Source organism: Coenobita brevimanus, chromosome 50 (genome assembly GCF_032717465.1).
Source record: "Coenobita brevimanus isolate Jiangsu-jjx chromosome 50, ASM3271746v2, whole genome shotgun sequence".
Classification (NCBI taxonomy): domain Eukaryota; kingdom Metazoa; phylum Arthropoda; class Malacostraca; order Decapoda; family Coenobitidae; genus Coenobita; species Coenobita brevimanus.
In genome coordinates this window covers 34,745,645-34,762,310 of record NC_137003.1, presented here as the reverse complement: position 1 = coordinate 34,762,310, position 16,666 = coordinate 34,745,645, and the positions used below count along the sequence as shown (strand labels likewise).

Here is a 16,666-nt window from a genome sequence, read left to right as displayed (position 1 = left end):
TTTTCGGACCTGTGTTGCGCGATTGGAGTTAGTTTTATTATTATTTTTCATCACTTCAGTTCTCTTTTCACTTTATTTTTCCTAGTTTTTACACAGTCAGATGTAGTTGTCTAGTGTTGCCTACTCCCATCTCGTATCAATATAAATATATATATATATATATATATATATATATATATATATATATATATATATATATATGTGTGTGTGTGTGTGTGTGTGTGTGTGTGTATGTGTGTGTGTGTGTGTGTGTGAGAGAGAGAGAGAGAGAGAGAGAGAGAGAGAGCAGGATTTTTCCTTGAAGGCATAAGAGGTTAAAAGCTATTGCACATTCTCCTTAATTTTTTTTTTTTTTTTTTGTAATGCACAGTTTCTCTTTGCCGTACAATTTTTGGTTGTCTTCATGGAGTTTCTTCAGGAGTTTCTCAAAGGGCAGTGTTTTGGAATTATTTTGTTACATCTTCAGGCTAGATCTGATTTTTTTTTTTTTTTACTTAATGGCCATCACCCACAGTGAGGGGTATTAGGCCGAACAAATAGAAGCAAAACAAAATCAGTGTAAAAAGAAGCTTGCACACCGCATGAAACAGCCAGTTTAGGGGCCAAGTGTGGAGGGAGCATGTGACAGAACGCTCATAGATCAGCTAGACGCTCCTCCTCCCCCCTGACAACCAAAACGAGTGGAATCCTGTCACCCAGGTAGGTGCCCCTTAGCAGATCATAGAGGTTGGAGTAGATCATGGCCCCGAGCTGGTAAGACCGGGTGTGGGCAGCAAGGGTCAGGAAGTGTCAGTAGGAGGATATGTCTAGTCAACCCTTGTGGACCAGAATAGGAGGGCGAGATGGACCGCCCTCTGGCTGAGGAGGGCAGGACTCAATGACCTCCTTGGCTAAGGAGCTGGTCGACGCATCCTCGGCCATTGACACAGAGTCAGAAGAGTCCTGCCCCTCCTCGGTCACTGATGGTGGTTGGTGAATGTCGGCAGCAATGTGTCTTGGCGCGGTCCTGATCAGGGTCAGAAATCAATATTACAGTCTTCCTGTTGAGGGGAGCATCCAGCCTCAGCCTCTTCTACGGTGTTGTTGGGGGTAGCAGGTCGTGGCTGCTGGGCCTGACGCTCCTGATGGTCAGGAACAGAGTGTACATCGCCGGTGAAGCACTCGGGGATGACAAGGTGAAGCAGACCGTTCTCCTCAAAGATCCTGGGAAGAAGAACATGCAAAGCTCCCTTATCACCCCCGCATATCCTTTGCCGTCGTGATGTACATCTCCACGATGGTGGTTATCTTCCCAGGACTCCAAGGATCCCTGGCCTGGTGTCCACAGGCCGTGAGATGCTGCTGTGCATGGGTAGAACCCTGCACGGCCATCCCTCTCGGTTCAGTAACATCCCGAGCCTCAGGACCCTTGGGGGTCCCAAAGAGACAAAATACCACCAGCTCACCATCCCCGAGGGAGCTCTGGAAATGTCAAGGGTTTGGTGCAAAGACAGCCTGGCAGTGCACAAAACATCAGTGCCAGTATCTTCACGCTTGATCATACTGTACCTCGCCCTGACACTGAACCAAACCACGGCTCCCCTGATCTTCTGGGCCGCCGGAGACGGGTCTGCTGTTTGCCCCCCTCAACGGGTAGCAGGTGGTAGCAGGAGATGCGTCATCCATTGTAGCTCGATCTGCTCCTCCCTCCCTTTCTCTCCAGATCTCTAGTACTTCCCCTCCTCTGATGGTTCTTTTTTTTTTTAATGGCCACAACCGCAATGAGGGGTATTAGGGCAAACTCTTCAGGCTCACAATAATAAAAATCACTCCCACACCACATGAGACAACAATCTAAGGGGCCAACCGTGGAGGGAGCATGTTGTAGAATGCTCTCAGATCAGCTAGACATACCTCTCCTCCCCTCCCCCCGACAAACAATACTGGTCTGACCACCTCACCATGGTCGGCAGCCCAGAGAAGATCATTGAGGTTGGAGTAGATGGTAGCTCCGAGCTGGTATGACCGGGTGTGGGCGTTGAGGGTCAGGAAGTGTCGGCAGAAGGATACGTCTAGCCAGTCCTTCAGGTCCATGATGGGAGGGCGAGATGAGGTGCCCTCCACTACCTGAGGTGGGGAGGACTCAATGACCTCCTCCTCGGCTGAGGAGCCAGTTGATGCTGCCTCAGCCATGGAGGTGGTGTCAGAGGAGTCCTGCCCCTCCTCAATCTCTGATGGCAGATGGTGTACCTCAGCCGTGGTCTGAGCCATGTCCATTTCCAGCCGTTCGGTGATCGGGGTGGCAGTCAGGCTGTTGAGAGGGGCATCCAGCTGTAGCCTTTTCCACGGTGTTGTGTGGGGGACAGCAGGTCACGGCTGCCGAGCCCAACGCTCCCGTCGGCGATGAATTGAGTGTACATCGCGGGCAAAGCACTTGGGGATGACAAGGTGAGGCAGCCCGTTCTTCTTGAAGATCTTAGGTAGGAAAACATGCAAAATCCCCTTGTCACTCCTGCAAAATGCCTTCACTGTTGAGATGCACATCTACACAACGTTGTTTAGCTCCCCAGGACTCAAAAGATCCCTGGCCTGGTGAAACGTCGTCATGCAGAGGCAGAACCCTGCACAGCCACACCTCTCGGCCCATTAACATTCCTAGCCTCAGGACCCTTAGGAGTCCCAAACAGACAAAACTCCACCATCTCTCCATCCCCAAGGGAATGTTGAAAGTGTCGTGGATTTGGTTTAATGACGCCCTGGCGGTGCACAAAAACATTGACACCAGGTTCCTGGCATTTGATGAATCTGTACCCTGCTCTTGCATTAAACCAAATCATGGTCCCTCTGATCCTCTGAGCTGCTGGAGACTGGGGTCTGTTGGATGCGTCCCTCTATGGGTAGCAGGCAATAGCAGGAGATGTGTCTGCCATGCTGTCAGTCATCCCTCCTGTCTCTCCTCTCCTTTGATGGATCTATTATTGGCAGCTGCTTATATATGATCCAGGTGAATCAGGTGGAGACAGGTGGGAGAAGCTGATGAGCTAAGCTGGTCGCTCATTGGCTGCTACATTGGCTAAGCCTATGTAGCGTTTTGATGATAATAGGACTTGGAAATCATCGAGTTGTGTGTTTATTGTAGGTTGGTTTGTGATAATGTAGATTGTCTCTAGAAACAAGAGACGGTGAGGGTCTTGTTCTCTGTTTAACAGGGAACAAGACCCTCGCCTACCAATTGGCAGTTTACTGAGAGGGTCGAGTCCGTATTTCTGGCGTTTTTTCTTTCTTTTTGCTCGTGATTTCAGATTTTCGTCATCAAACCATTATGGCAGATTTGAATGAACAAAAAATTTGAAATAAATTTGTTTCTTGCTCGCCTTGATTTGTGACAATGTTGGAGCATGCTTTCAAGGAGCAGACAATGAAAAAAGAAAAAGAAAAAAAAGAAAGAAGCCTACGAATGGTAAGCACGTTTTAAGAAAGACATGTCAGTCCAAGACTCTTCAAGTCATGACCGACCCTCGACCTCTCGAAGAGATGAAAACATAGATAAAATTTGAAGGGCAATCTCGGAAGATCGTCGTCATGCTATTGACAAGCTTGTGGGGGCCACAGGCATTTCAGAGTTCAATCCAACGGATTTTAGCACAAGATGTTGGCATGCACCAAGTATTGGCAAAATTTCTCCATCTTCTAATGGAAGATCAAAAGGCAAATCGTGTGAATGTGTGTCAGGATTTGAAAGAATTGTTGGGAATTGACCCAGAACATCATTCAAATGTCTAATGGTGACATGACCTGGGGTTACAGGTATAACCCCGAAACCATGCAGCAGTCCAGCTAGTGGAAGACAGCAACATCAAGGCTGAAGAAGTGCATCAGGTCAAGTTCAACATCAACACAATGTTGAACCCGTTTTTCGACAATGAGGGTGTGGTCCATAAGGAATTTGTCCCCCGTGGATGGGGCAGTTTTACATTACAGTCCTGGGGTGTCTATGGGAATACATTAGGTGCAAACATCCACAGAAATGGTGAACCTAGAAATGGTTCTTGCATCAGGACAACGCCCCATCACTCATCGTGTGGTTAGTTCAACAATTTTTGGTCACAAACAACGTTGTTACCCTGCACCCTCGGTACTCAGCAGATCTCGCACTCAGTGATTATTTCCTTATTCCTCAAAATTAACTTGAAACTAAATGCAGAAGATCTGACAACATGGAAGAAATCCAGGAAAAAATGTAGGAGTTTGCAGACAGGGTGATAAAAGATAACTATTGGAAGTGTTTCCAGGAATGGGAAGAGCACGGGGATAAGAATATTGGGTCTAGAAAGGAGTAGTTTGAAAGTAGTAATAAACTGAGTTATTGTATGTTTTATAATGTTGATTTGTGTTAATATCTCAGGGGATTTGGGAGTCCCCTCCTCGGATATATATATATATATATATATATATATATATATATATATATATATATATATATATATATATATATATATGGCACTGGGTGAAACAAAGATGAAAGGGTGTGAAATGTGTAAGATTGGCCTTGAATGGGCGTGGACGATGCAAGGAAGTTGCTTGTTGATGAGTGAGGTGTGGCAGTGTGGAATGAGAGTTTACAAATGTGTCAGCTCGAGGTGTATGTATGTCAAGTTCAAGTTTGAGAAGGTGGAAGTGGCAGTGATTGTAGCGTATGCACCGTGTGAGGACAGGAGTGAGAGATAGAAAGACAGGTTTTGGGATGAGCTGGATGAAGTAGTGGGAGAAAAGCCCAGGAGCTATAAAGTGATCGTAATAGGCGATATGAATGGAAGAGTATGCACTGATCCCGAGGAAAACATAATGGGTTTTAATGGAGTACCCGGAGAAAATGATAATGGGAAGAGACTAAAGGAATTTGTGTCAGGAAAGGAGCTTGTGCATTTGTAACTCGTATTTCAAACACAAAGATACATAAATATACATGGTATAGAAGGAGCGGAGATGGTGATGAATGGAGCCTGACATTACGTGCTCATAGAAAGGACGATGCTGGGAATGGTTGCTGATACTAGGGCCGTGAGAGGACGATGTGGAGGTCTGTAAGATCATATGACTGTGGTATGCAAGTTCAAGCTGAGAGGAGTGAGGTGTACCAGGAGAGAGACGAGCAGTCAGGGAGAAAGACTGAAAGTCGGGAAGCTGAGGATAAAAAAAATGACAGGTGAATACAGAACCAGAGTAGGGGAGGAGTTAGAATAAGAGAATTGGAATAAATGGATCTGGACAGCCTGTGGAATTCATATAGGGATTGCTTAGTTACAAATGCTAAAGCGGTGTGTAGTGTGGCAAGAGTAACAACAATGAAGAAAGGAACGACATGATGGGATGATGAGGTTAAGAAACCAGTGGAGAAAAAGAGGAAGAAGTGGCTAGAGTGATTACAGGACAGGGGATCAGTTGAAATAAGAACTGAATATATTGAGAGCAAGAAGCACGTAAAGAGACTAGTGAAGGGAAAAATGAAGGAGGGAAATGATGATGTAGGAAGAAAAATGAATGAAAACTATTCTAACTAAAGCAAGTTATTCTGGAAAGTGGTGTGGAGATGTAGAAGTGAAAGCAGAAAGAAATGTGATGGTGTGAAGGATGTAGGTGGTTGTTTATTAACCCATAGGGATGAAGTAAGGACCAGATGTTAATAATATTTTGAAGGCGTGATGAATAGGAATAGAAACAGCAGAGCGGCTGTAAACGTAACTGGTTTTGGGGATGTCCAGAGAAGGAATGCAATGCCAGGAGATGTGACACTCTCACAAGTGAAGAGCGCTGGGAAGCTGCTGAAAAATGGGAAAGCAGCTGGGGTTGATACATGTATGCAGAGATGATTAAGTGTAGTGGAGAGAGTGGAATAAAGTGTTTGTTGGAGGTATGTAAGAAGGCATGGATGAGTGAAACTGCGCCAGGAGAGTGGGAAAAAGCTGTGACTGTACCGCTGAACAAAACTAAAGGTGAGCGACGTGAGAGCAAGAATTATTGTAGCATAAGTTTATTGAGTGTGGTAGGGAAGATATATTGTAGAATTATTATGGTGAAAAAGTAACAGAGATATCAGAAATCCTAGTGAGTGATGAACAGGCTGGCTTTAGGAGTTGAAGAGGATGTGTAGTTAAAATATTTACAGTGAGAGAGATAGTGGAGAGGGCTTATGAGAGGGACTATAAGATGTTTCTGGCATTCATGGATCTGGAAAAAGCATACGACAAAGTGGACAGAGAAGGATTGTGAAAAGTTTTGCGCATGTACGGTGTAGGTAGTAAGCTGCTAGGTGCCGTCAAGAGTTTTTATGATGGTAGTGAAGCGTGTGTAAGAGTTATTGGGCATCTAAAACAATGGTTCACGATCGGTGTGGGCGTGCGACAAAATTGTGTGATGTCCCCATGGTTGTTCATGGGGTGATGAGAGAAGTAAAAAGACAAGTAATGGAGAGAGGGATGGCGTTGATAATGAATACTGATGGATGGAATATCTCAAGTTTGTCGTATGCTGATAATGCAGTACTACTGGCAAATATCGGACAAGCACTTGGCAGACAAGTGCAGAGTTTTGCTGATGTCTATGAACGTCGTGCCTTGAGAGTAAATGTAGGAAGAGTAAAGTGATGGTTCTTGAGAGAGAAGGTGACTCCCAGTGCGATGTTACAGTGAATGGACAGAGACTGACATTGGTGAGACAGCTCAAATGCCAGGGTACAGTGGTAGTAAAGAGAGGAAAATGTGCAAAAGAAGTGGAAAGTAGAGTGACTAATGGAAAGAAAGTACCTGGTGCAATGGAGACCTTGATAAGAAACACAGAATTGAGTGTTGCAGCTGCACGAGGCTTACATGAAGGAATGTTAGTGCCAACTTTAACACATGGATGTGAGACTATGGTGTAGCATGAAAATGAAAGTCAAGAGTGAGAGCAGTGGAGATGGGACTGCTGAGGAATGTATGTGGAATACAGAGAGTGGATAGGATACGAAATAATGTGATCCGTGAAAGTTGTGGAGTGAGGAAGTCTGTGGACACCAGAATCAAAGAGAGTGTACTGAGATGGTATGGTCATGTGGAGAGAATGGATAACAACAGAGTGGTGAAGAAGGTATATCTGAGCGAATTTGAAGGAGGGAGGAGGCAAGGAAGGACAAGGAGAAGGTGGATAGATATGGTGGATGAGTATGTGAGAAAGAGAGGTTTGGAAGTTGGTGAGGCTAGGGAACTGACAAGAAATGGAGCTAACTGGATGAATTTTGCGAGAAAAAGTGCATGACAGCATCTGGATTGACTCCAATGGATACGTTTATGTGAAGCAACAGAACGTGGTGAATGTTTTTGGCATATGCGATACAGCCATGATTCCGAGGGCTTGAATGATGAGTGCATGGAAGCGTGGCCCCATTGGACTGGGCAAATTTTGGCTGTCTTGACATTGCTACTCCTCACCCTGCCTGGGGTGGGAAAGTGGGTCTGGGTGATGATGATGATATATATATTGTTACGGAACAGAGAAAGATAACGTACACTTTAAGTGAAATGCTAAAATCACTACTGTCCCGTAAAGTTCCAGGTTCAAAACAAAAGAGTTAGGTAAAATTACAAGTTAAAGTTTAATGCTTAAATTAACAACAAAACATTCAGGACTCATAAGGATAATGTAATGGCAAATAAACAGGTTAAATATATGGTTAACTGCAATAGCCTCTATTAACACGAAGTTAGCAAGAGTAAATTTATCTAAGTCAGCCCTGATAAAATGAGATACCAGATAATACTCAGTGAATGCCAGATAAATAATTACAGATACAAACTATTATCAAAAATGACTGACATAAAGATCAATACATGAATTACAAAAACTTCACTAAGCCTACAAATTAAACTTATGCTATACAGTACAAGAAAAATGCAACAACAGTTATACTCAAATTAAACACAGCTGCTAGATGGTTGGAGACTTCTTGAGCACTCACAATAATAATATCTGTACAGGGGAGGACAGAGATGTGAACAAAATGAGGAGCAGATCTAAGTGGCAATGATGCAGAGACTGAGCTCATTATATAGGAGCCAGGAGAGCTTGATACAACTTGTAATGAGGACGCGCAAATGAAGCCATGGGGACAAAGAGATGACAATCCCGCAAAGTATAACAGAGATGTCGACTTACTCTACTATAACGGTAGAAGGGGGGGGACTGAGGCAGAACACGCTCGTGATCAAACATGCAGCATACTGTGCGTTAAAATTACACAATGGATGATGAAATCATAGGCTATGTAACACCTCCCCACAAAGAAAAAAGAAATTTACAAAGGAAATTTCTTATTACTCTAAAACAATCTGTACATGGCATTACAGAACATGCAAAAACCTTTCCTAGTGTTACAAAACATGAGATCTCCCTAGCACGTTCAGTCATAGGTACTTGCCAGTATCCCTTTAACAAATCAAACTTACTTATGTACCTAGCCTTTCCGATCTTGTCTATGCAATCTTCCACACGAGGGAGAGGGTAAGTGTCTGTTTTAGTTATCTGATTAACACGTCTGTAGTCAATGCAAAGCCGCTGTGACCCACCTGGCTTAGGGACCAGAGTGACAGGAGAACTCCACTCGCTCTGACAGGGCTCAATCATCTTGTGGTCCAACAGGTAGCCAAGCTCCTTCTGGATGAGAGGAACTTTCACTGGGTTCACACGGTAAGGAGGCAATTTAATTGGCTTTGCGTCTCCAACATCGACATCATGCATCAACACAGTGGTTCTTCCTGGAGTAGCACGGAACACTTTCGGGTACTCCTGCAGTAATGCCGAAAACTCCTGCCTTTCCTTGGGTGGTAGATGAGAAAGCTTAGTCTGGAGATCATTCATGATATCAGGATTCTTCCCCAAACTATCACTCAGGCTCATGCTGCATGGGAGAACTTCACTTGTAGACTCGGGTGGAACAGCTACAGTGCAGACTGGATTATTTTCGTCCCTGCCTGTGATATAACTTTAGCATGTTGATGTGACATAGTTGCTTGCTCTTTCTACGATCTGGTGTGGCGATGACATAGCTGACATCACTGAGTTTCTTCTCCACGAAATAAGGACCACTAAACTTGGCTTGAAGAGGTTGCCCATGAACTGGTAGCAGAATCAAAACCTGATCTCCTGGCTGAAAGTGGCGTAACCTGGACTTCTTATCATACCAAGTCTTCATCTTCTCCTGAGCAGCTCCTAAATTCTTCTCTCGCCAGCTGTAAAGCAGTGGACAGCCGTTCTTTGAAATTCATCACATACTCCAGCAGGTTGACGTCATCTTCCTCCGACAGCCAGCATTCCTTGAGTAGCTTAAGGGGTCCTCTTACTTCATGGCCAAACAGTAGTTCAAAAGGTGAGAAGCCCAGTGATTCATTTGGAGATTCTCTTGCAGCAAACACAACGAATGGAAGACCTTATCCCAGTCTTTCTGATGTTCCAAACAGTATTTCTTGAGCATCGATTTGAGTGTTTGATGATATCTCTCCAACGCTCCTTGGGTCTGGGGATGGTAAGCTGAAGACGTGATCTGGGAGATGCCCAACTCTTTCAGAGACTGCTTGAAAACATTTGACATGAAATTACTTCCTCGGTCTGACTGTACCTCCTTGGGCAGACCAAACTTTGTGAAGAACCCTAGCATTTCCTTAACCACGTTCTTTGCTGAGATATTTCTAAGTGGAATGGCTTCAGGATAACGAGTAGCCATATCAATCAGGGTCAACACATAAGAAAATCCTGAAGAAGTCTTAGGAAGAGGGCCCACAATATCCACCAACACACGGGTGAAAGGCGCCTCAAAAGGAGGAATGGGAACTAGAGGTGCAACCTTTTTCGGTCTGATTACACTTCCCCACAACTTGACAGGTGTGACAAGACTTACAATACCAGGAAACATCCCTGAAGATACCTGGCCAGTAGAAGTGTTTCAAAATGCGTGCCACAGTCTTCCTCACTCCAAGGTGTCCTGCCAAACTGGTATCATGAGCCACTCGAATGATATCCTGCCTACAAACACGAGGGATGACAACTTGATGTACAACCTCCCATTCACAGTCGGCTGATGCTGTTGGGGGTCTCCACTTCCTCATAAGTACTCCTGACTTTACATAATAACAAGTAGAAGCACCGGCTGACTCTTCTTCACTGTAAGCAGAGTTAGCTAGACCTTTCAACTCAGGGTCAGCAACCTGCAACTCAACCAACTCTTGACGAGACAAATTATCAACACTACGGGGTACTGCCTCATCTGGTGAGTGGTCCAAATTAGCAAGAAAAGTGTCAGCTAGGATAACATCATCATCATCATTATCCTCTAAATCACCAGTAACTTTAGACTTAGCCCTAGTGACAGCACATGCAGGGAACACATCAGGGACATCACAATCCTGGGACGCAGCCACTGGCTCACTAGACAACTGAGGAGCTGGACACACTTGACTTCCACCAATATCATTTCCAAGTAAGAAAGTTACACCTGACATTGGGAGTGTCTCAACCAACCCAACCATAACAGAACCATTAACAAAACCAGACTCTAAATTCACTCTGCACAGAGGAACAGAGAAGTAATTATTCCCTACACCTTGTAAGATTACAGTTTCATCAGAGGAATTAAAATTAGAGCCTAGAACACTGGTCAGCATAAGGGATTGGCAAGCACCTGTATCACGATATATTTGAACTGATTTCCTGTCATTACTGTCCAGAGGACTGACAAAACCATCAGACAGGAAATTAGCACATGAACTCTTGGGAGTGTCACCCATGTTACTGCTCAAAAGAGGAGCTCCATCATGAGAATTTAAGTTACCCCTCAAAGCAGGTTCAGTTAACTCAGTTAAAGAATTCTGGGAACTCTCAAGAGTGGACACTAGACCAATTGACTGAATATTTAAAGACTCCTTTTGTTCACATCACGCTGTCTCCTGAAACATCTCTCCGTAGTATGACCAAGCTTACTACAATAAGTACATTTACTTTTCTGAAATCTAGAGGTGAAGCTGGTATTTACTTCCTGAGAAACATCATCCTTGTTCTCTTTCCTGTTACCTGTACTCTGAGTAGAGGCAACGTACTTACTCTCAGCTTTCCCTTTTTCTCTAGAATATCTCTTGTGAGTGAGAACATACTCATCAGCTAAAACTGCAGCATCAGACAAATTATCTATTCTTTTCTCATCAAGATATAGGCTTACATCTTTATAAATACACCTTTTGAAGTCCTCCAGCAAAATCATCTGCTTAAATTTGTCAAAATCAGAATCCACATTCTTAGAATTTCAATCCACTGCTCTAACAAATCTTCTTTGATTTTTGCATACTCAACATGGGATTGCTTATCTTGCTTATAAGTTGTCCTAAATTTTACTCTATAGGCTTCAGGGACAAGCTCATAGGCCTTAAGAATCAAGCTCTTAACTACATCATAATTATCAGACTGATCCTGAGGCAAAGATGCATAAGTTACTTGAGCTTTACCGGTGAGAACAGTTTGAAGGAGTACTGGCCAATACTCCTTAGGCCAATTAAAACCTGTAGCTACCCTCTCAAACAACTGAAAATACTTTGTTAAATCAGATTCATTAAAAGGAGGGACAAGTTTAACATTTTTAGCCACATCAAAATCATCAGAGCTAGATGATCCAGTTCCACCTTGTTTCATGCGATACTCATGGTCTGCCTGAATCCTGGCAAGTTCAATTTGTGCCTGAGCCTGTACCTGCGCCTCTTCAATACGAGCCTGAGACTCCGCCTGCTTAGCATTTGCCTGAAATTCAGCTTCTTTAGCACGAGCCTCCTGCAGAGCTAGCTGTAACTTAGCTAATTCAATCTGCGTTTGCTCATTTGGAGGAGTTACATTAAACAAGCTTTTATTAATCATGCCAACAATTTGATCCTTAGAATGATGAGAGTGAACTGCAATTCCCAATTGTTGAGCAACAAGCTTAAGTTCATTCTTTGTTCTGTTTTCTATATCACACACTGTTTGCACATTTGACAAAAAGTCCTTGGCTTCATCAAGTGTAGAAATAGTAGCCATCATGAATATATCACAGTCACAAAATATCAAACAATATCCTTATGATAATATCCTGAATATCCTGGCGAGGTCGCCAAATTTATGTTACGGAACAGAGAAAGATAACGTACACTTTAAGTGAAATGCTAAAATCACTACTGTCCCGTAAAGTTCCAGGTTCAAAACAAAAGAGTTAGGTAAAATTACAAGTTAAAGTTTAATGCTTAAATTAACAACAAAACATTCAGGACTCATAAGGATAATGTAATGGCAAATAAACAGGTTAAATATATGGTTAACTGCAATAGCCTCTATTAACACGAAGTTAGCAAGAGTAAATTTATCTAAGTCAGCCCTGATAAAATGAGATACCAGATAATACTCAGTGAATGCCAGATAAATAATTACAGATACAAACTATTATCAAAAATGACTGACATAAAGATCAATACATGAATTACAAAAACTTCACTAAGCCTACAAATTAAACTTATGCTATACAGTACAAGAAAAATGCAACAACAGTTATACTCAAATTAAACACAGCTGCTAGATGGTTGGAGACTTCTTGAGCACTCACAATAATAATATCTGTACAGGGGAGGACAGAGATGTGAACAAAATGAGGAGCAGATCTAAGTGGCAATGATGCAGAGACTGAGCTCATTATATAGGAGCCAGGAGAGCTTGATACAACTTGTAATGAGGACGCGCAAATGAAGCCATGGGGACAAAGAGATGACAATCCCGCAAAGTATAACAGAGATGTCGACTTACTCTACTATAACGGTAGAAGGGGGGGACTGAGGCAGAACACGCTCGTGATCAAACATGCAGCATACTGTGCGTTAAAAATTACACAATGGATGATGAAATCATAGGCTATGTGACTATATATATATATATATATATATATATATATATATATATATATATATATATATATATATCCCATTGGAGCCCAGTGTCCACAGTATTGGACAGAACGGGGAATTTTCAAACCTTAATAAAGTAGGGAATCCCCGGGTAGAGACCTAAGAGCTTCGCGACTATGAGCCGATAGGCGGAGAGCGGTACGCTTAGGACCCTCCCGGAATGGTGCCTCGCCCAGCAGCTCTAGGATCCAATGGGATATATATATATATATATATATATATATATATATATATATATATATATATATATATATATATATATATATATATATGTAGTATGTGTCTGTGAATACTTAAGATACGGGACACATCCTGTACTGTTGTTTATAGATGACACTGTATTGTCAAGTGAAGAAGAAAGGGTACTGCGAGGCTTGGCGAATGAGTCTGGGAGAGTGTGTAAGAAACTTCATCTACCGTAAAGGTGAATGTAGGGAAGAGTAAAGTTATGGCCCTCGAGAGAAATGAAGTCACAGAATGTACAGTGAGGTTGGATGACGAGGAAATGAAAAACGTGAGTGCATTTAAGTACTTGGGTAGTGTGATGAGTAAGGATGGAAGTTTGGAGGATGAGGTGCTAAGGGTGTAACAAGGAAGAAAGATGGCTGGTTCTTTAAAAGCAGGGAAAAGAAATAGGGACGTGAGAATGGATGTAAAAATGTCCCTAAATGATATTATTGTGTGTGTGTGTGTGTGTGTGTGTGTGTGTGTGTGTGTGTGTGTGTGTGTGTGTGTGTGTGTGTGTGTGTGTGTGTATTGTGGAACATTGTCTTCGTATGTATATTTGTCCCCAATGCACAGCCAGCGTTTTATATGTCCTTGAAAACGACATTTTGCACAAAGGTAAAATTCCACCTGGAACTGGTTCTATGTACAGTAGGACCTCCAAAGTATACCAGGTCTTCTATATACAAGAGAAGCCTTGTTGGTTTCCCATGACTTGTTACGAGCTAGTGAACGCTGAGATGTTTTCGTTTAACTGAGAAATGAGTGGCTCGACACAACTCGGTCCAGCCTGACACGGCACGGCCCTACTGCCATGGTTTTCATAGGCTAATAGCTATTCTACTATATTATGAGATGGAGAAGAGATTTTTTTCAGGAGGTTGTTGATACATTCAATTAATTTATTTTTAGTTACATATTTACTCATGAGACCAAAAAAAAAACCTTGGTATCCAAGCATTCCAAGGGAATGTACGAAAGTCTTCAATTGACACGCTCCACTACGAAATCGATTAAAAGTTCTACTAGCATGGGTACCCGGCGTTACCCAGTCCAAAAAGTAGAACACTCTAATCCTGTTTGTTCTAGTTCAACCTTTCTTTCTACTCCAGAAGGACCATGTAGCTCTAATGCTTTTGAAGGGAGATTATAAGAGGTCCACGAACTTCTATTTCAGCTTTCGCAGACTAACGCACAGTATTTGTGGGCACTTGTTCACTATTACTGGTGATCTCAAATGACCTCCGACTAGTGACATCAGATGGCCTCAGAGATCAACCTCACATAGCCTGTGTCCGAAATGGAAGTTATGTGAATCTCCATGCCAAATTATTTGGGCTGCTGGGTCAGGTCGTTCGAGTGTGAATTACAAGTGACCTCAAATGACCTGCGACCGGTGGCCTCAAATGACCTCGAAGATCAATCTCACATAGGCTATGTCCGAACTGGAGGTCATGCGAGTCTCCATGCCAAAAAGTGGGCTGCAGGGGTACCCGGCGCTTCCTGGGCCATAAAGGCGTGATTCTACTAGTGACCTCAAATGACGCAGATTTGAATTTTGACCCCCCTAAAACCATCCTTGGGCCACCTTCATTCAGAATATACATGGGTCTGGGGGTCTCGGGCCCTTGGTTGGGCGTGATTGAAGGACAAACAAACAACACGGCTCTTGTGTGTATGTACATATATATATATATATATATATATATATATATATATACTGTATATTTATATATATATATATATATATATATATATATATATATATATATATATATATATATATATATATATATATATATATATATATATATATATATATATATATGTACAGTTGAACGTGACACACGCGAGGCAACAGTTGCTTTTCACTTATATATGTCGTTTGCGGGCCCTCGCGAGTGTGTGTGTGTGTGTGTGTGTGTGTGTGTGTGTGTGTGTGTGTGTGTGTGTGTGTGTGTGTGAATTTCCGTGATACATGGTGTGTTGTGTGTTGTCGTATGAAAGGTGCTATATGTGCTATGTGGTGTATTCATTGTGGTGGTGTATGTGGTGTGATGTGTGTGGCATGTTGTGTGAATGTGGTGTGGTGTGGTGTGGATGTGTGTGTGGTGTAGTGTGGTGTGTTGTTTGCAGTGTGGTGTAGTGTGTGTGGTGTGGTGTGGTGTGGTGTGGTGTGGTGTGTGGTGTGGTGTGGTGTAGTATGGCATGCTTGCTGTCTCAGTTTTGTGTGTAGTGCTATGGTGTGATTTAGTGTGTGTGGGAATGTGTCCTAGCTTGTAGTGTGGTGTGATGTTGTGATGTGATGTGTGTTGTGTAGTAAAGAAAGATGTGCTGTGGTATTGTGTGGAGTATGTGGTGTTAACCTCTTCACGCACACACACACACACACACACACACACACACACACACACACACACACACACATAAACACACACACACGCACACACGCATGCACATTCACACACACACATGCACATTCACACACATACATGCACATTCACAAATGCACTTACACACACACACACACACACACACACACACACACACACACACACATATGCACATACACCCACAGACAAATGTTTTGTATCCAAAAAAGTGACCAAATTATTTGATCATTTAATGGATGAAAGCGGACATGAGGTCATAGGCAATGATTCTTAACCAAGGGTAAATTTACTCCTGTGGGTGAAGTGAACTATGGGTTGGGTTAAATAGACCAACTCAAAAATTGTAAATAAAAGTGAAGGAATAACATTTGGCATTAAATAAAGGAAAGTTAGTAGCAACACAAGAAATACCAGACACTAAATCTTCCACGTTTACCAGTTAGTATAATGTTATATTTTCATTTGTTTTTAGTGATACAGAATAATATTGCAGTTATAAGACTGTGATTATCTGTTTCTAATGAACAGTGTATTTACATTGATATCTGATATATCCTACATCTGATTCACGGAGTAGAAGAAATCAATCAATCAAGAAGGGGCAAACGCCAAGGGGCGCATAGCCTCACCCTTAGACTCCACCCTCGCGGGTCCCTCTCTGCATCCCTCCAGGCAGCGACTCTTCTCGGTCTAAGAATCTCCCAACTGGAGCGATCGACCAGCTCCAACCGTAAGTTACGTGGCCTCTCCTTGGCCTCCTCCATCCTGAGTTAACTCGTTCAGAAATCACCCTGTTAGCAGGATCATCCTCAGGAAAGAGGGCCACATATTCATGTAGCTGGTGTTGAGTTGATGTATTATGTGGGTAACAGGTCTCGAATCAGTTTCACTGAGCAGTTGCTTGTTACGCATGACGCACCCAGTTGTACCAGCGATATCCCATGATCTCTTGCAGACACTTAGTTACAAAGGAGTCAATTCGCCGCTTCAGGTCGCTGTTTGGTGTCCATGTCTCACTGCCATAAAGTAAGACAGGGAGCACGAGAGCCTTGAAGATGCGAACTTTTG

The 16,666-nt window shown here is 43.0% G+C and overlaps 1 protein-coding gene across 1 annotated transcript; it reads right to left on the bottom strand.

Moving 5' to 3' along the window:
* Nucleotides 1-2,582: 2,582 nt before the first annotated feature.
* On the bottom strand, nucleotides 2,583-16,362 carry LOC145399735 (Y-box factor homolog). The gene is made up of 2 exons (XM_080272282.1): nucleotides 16,228-16,362; nucleotides 2,583-2,870 (listed from the first exon to the last, which is right to left on the bottom strand). The coding sequence occupies exons 1-2, from the start codon at nucleotides 16,360-16,362 to the stop codon at nucleotides 2,583-2,585; spliced, it is 423 nt and encodes a 140-aa protein (XP_080128408.1).
* Between the last annotated feature and the right edge of the window lie 304 nt (nucleotides 16,363-16,666).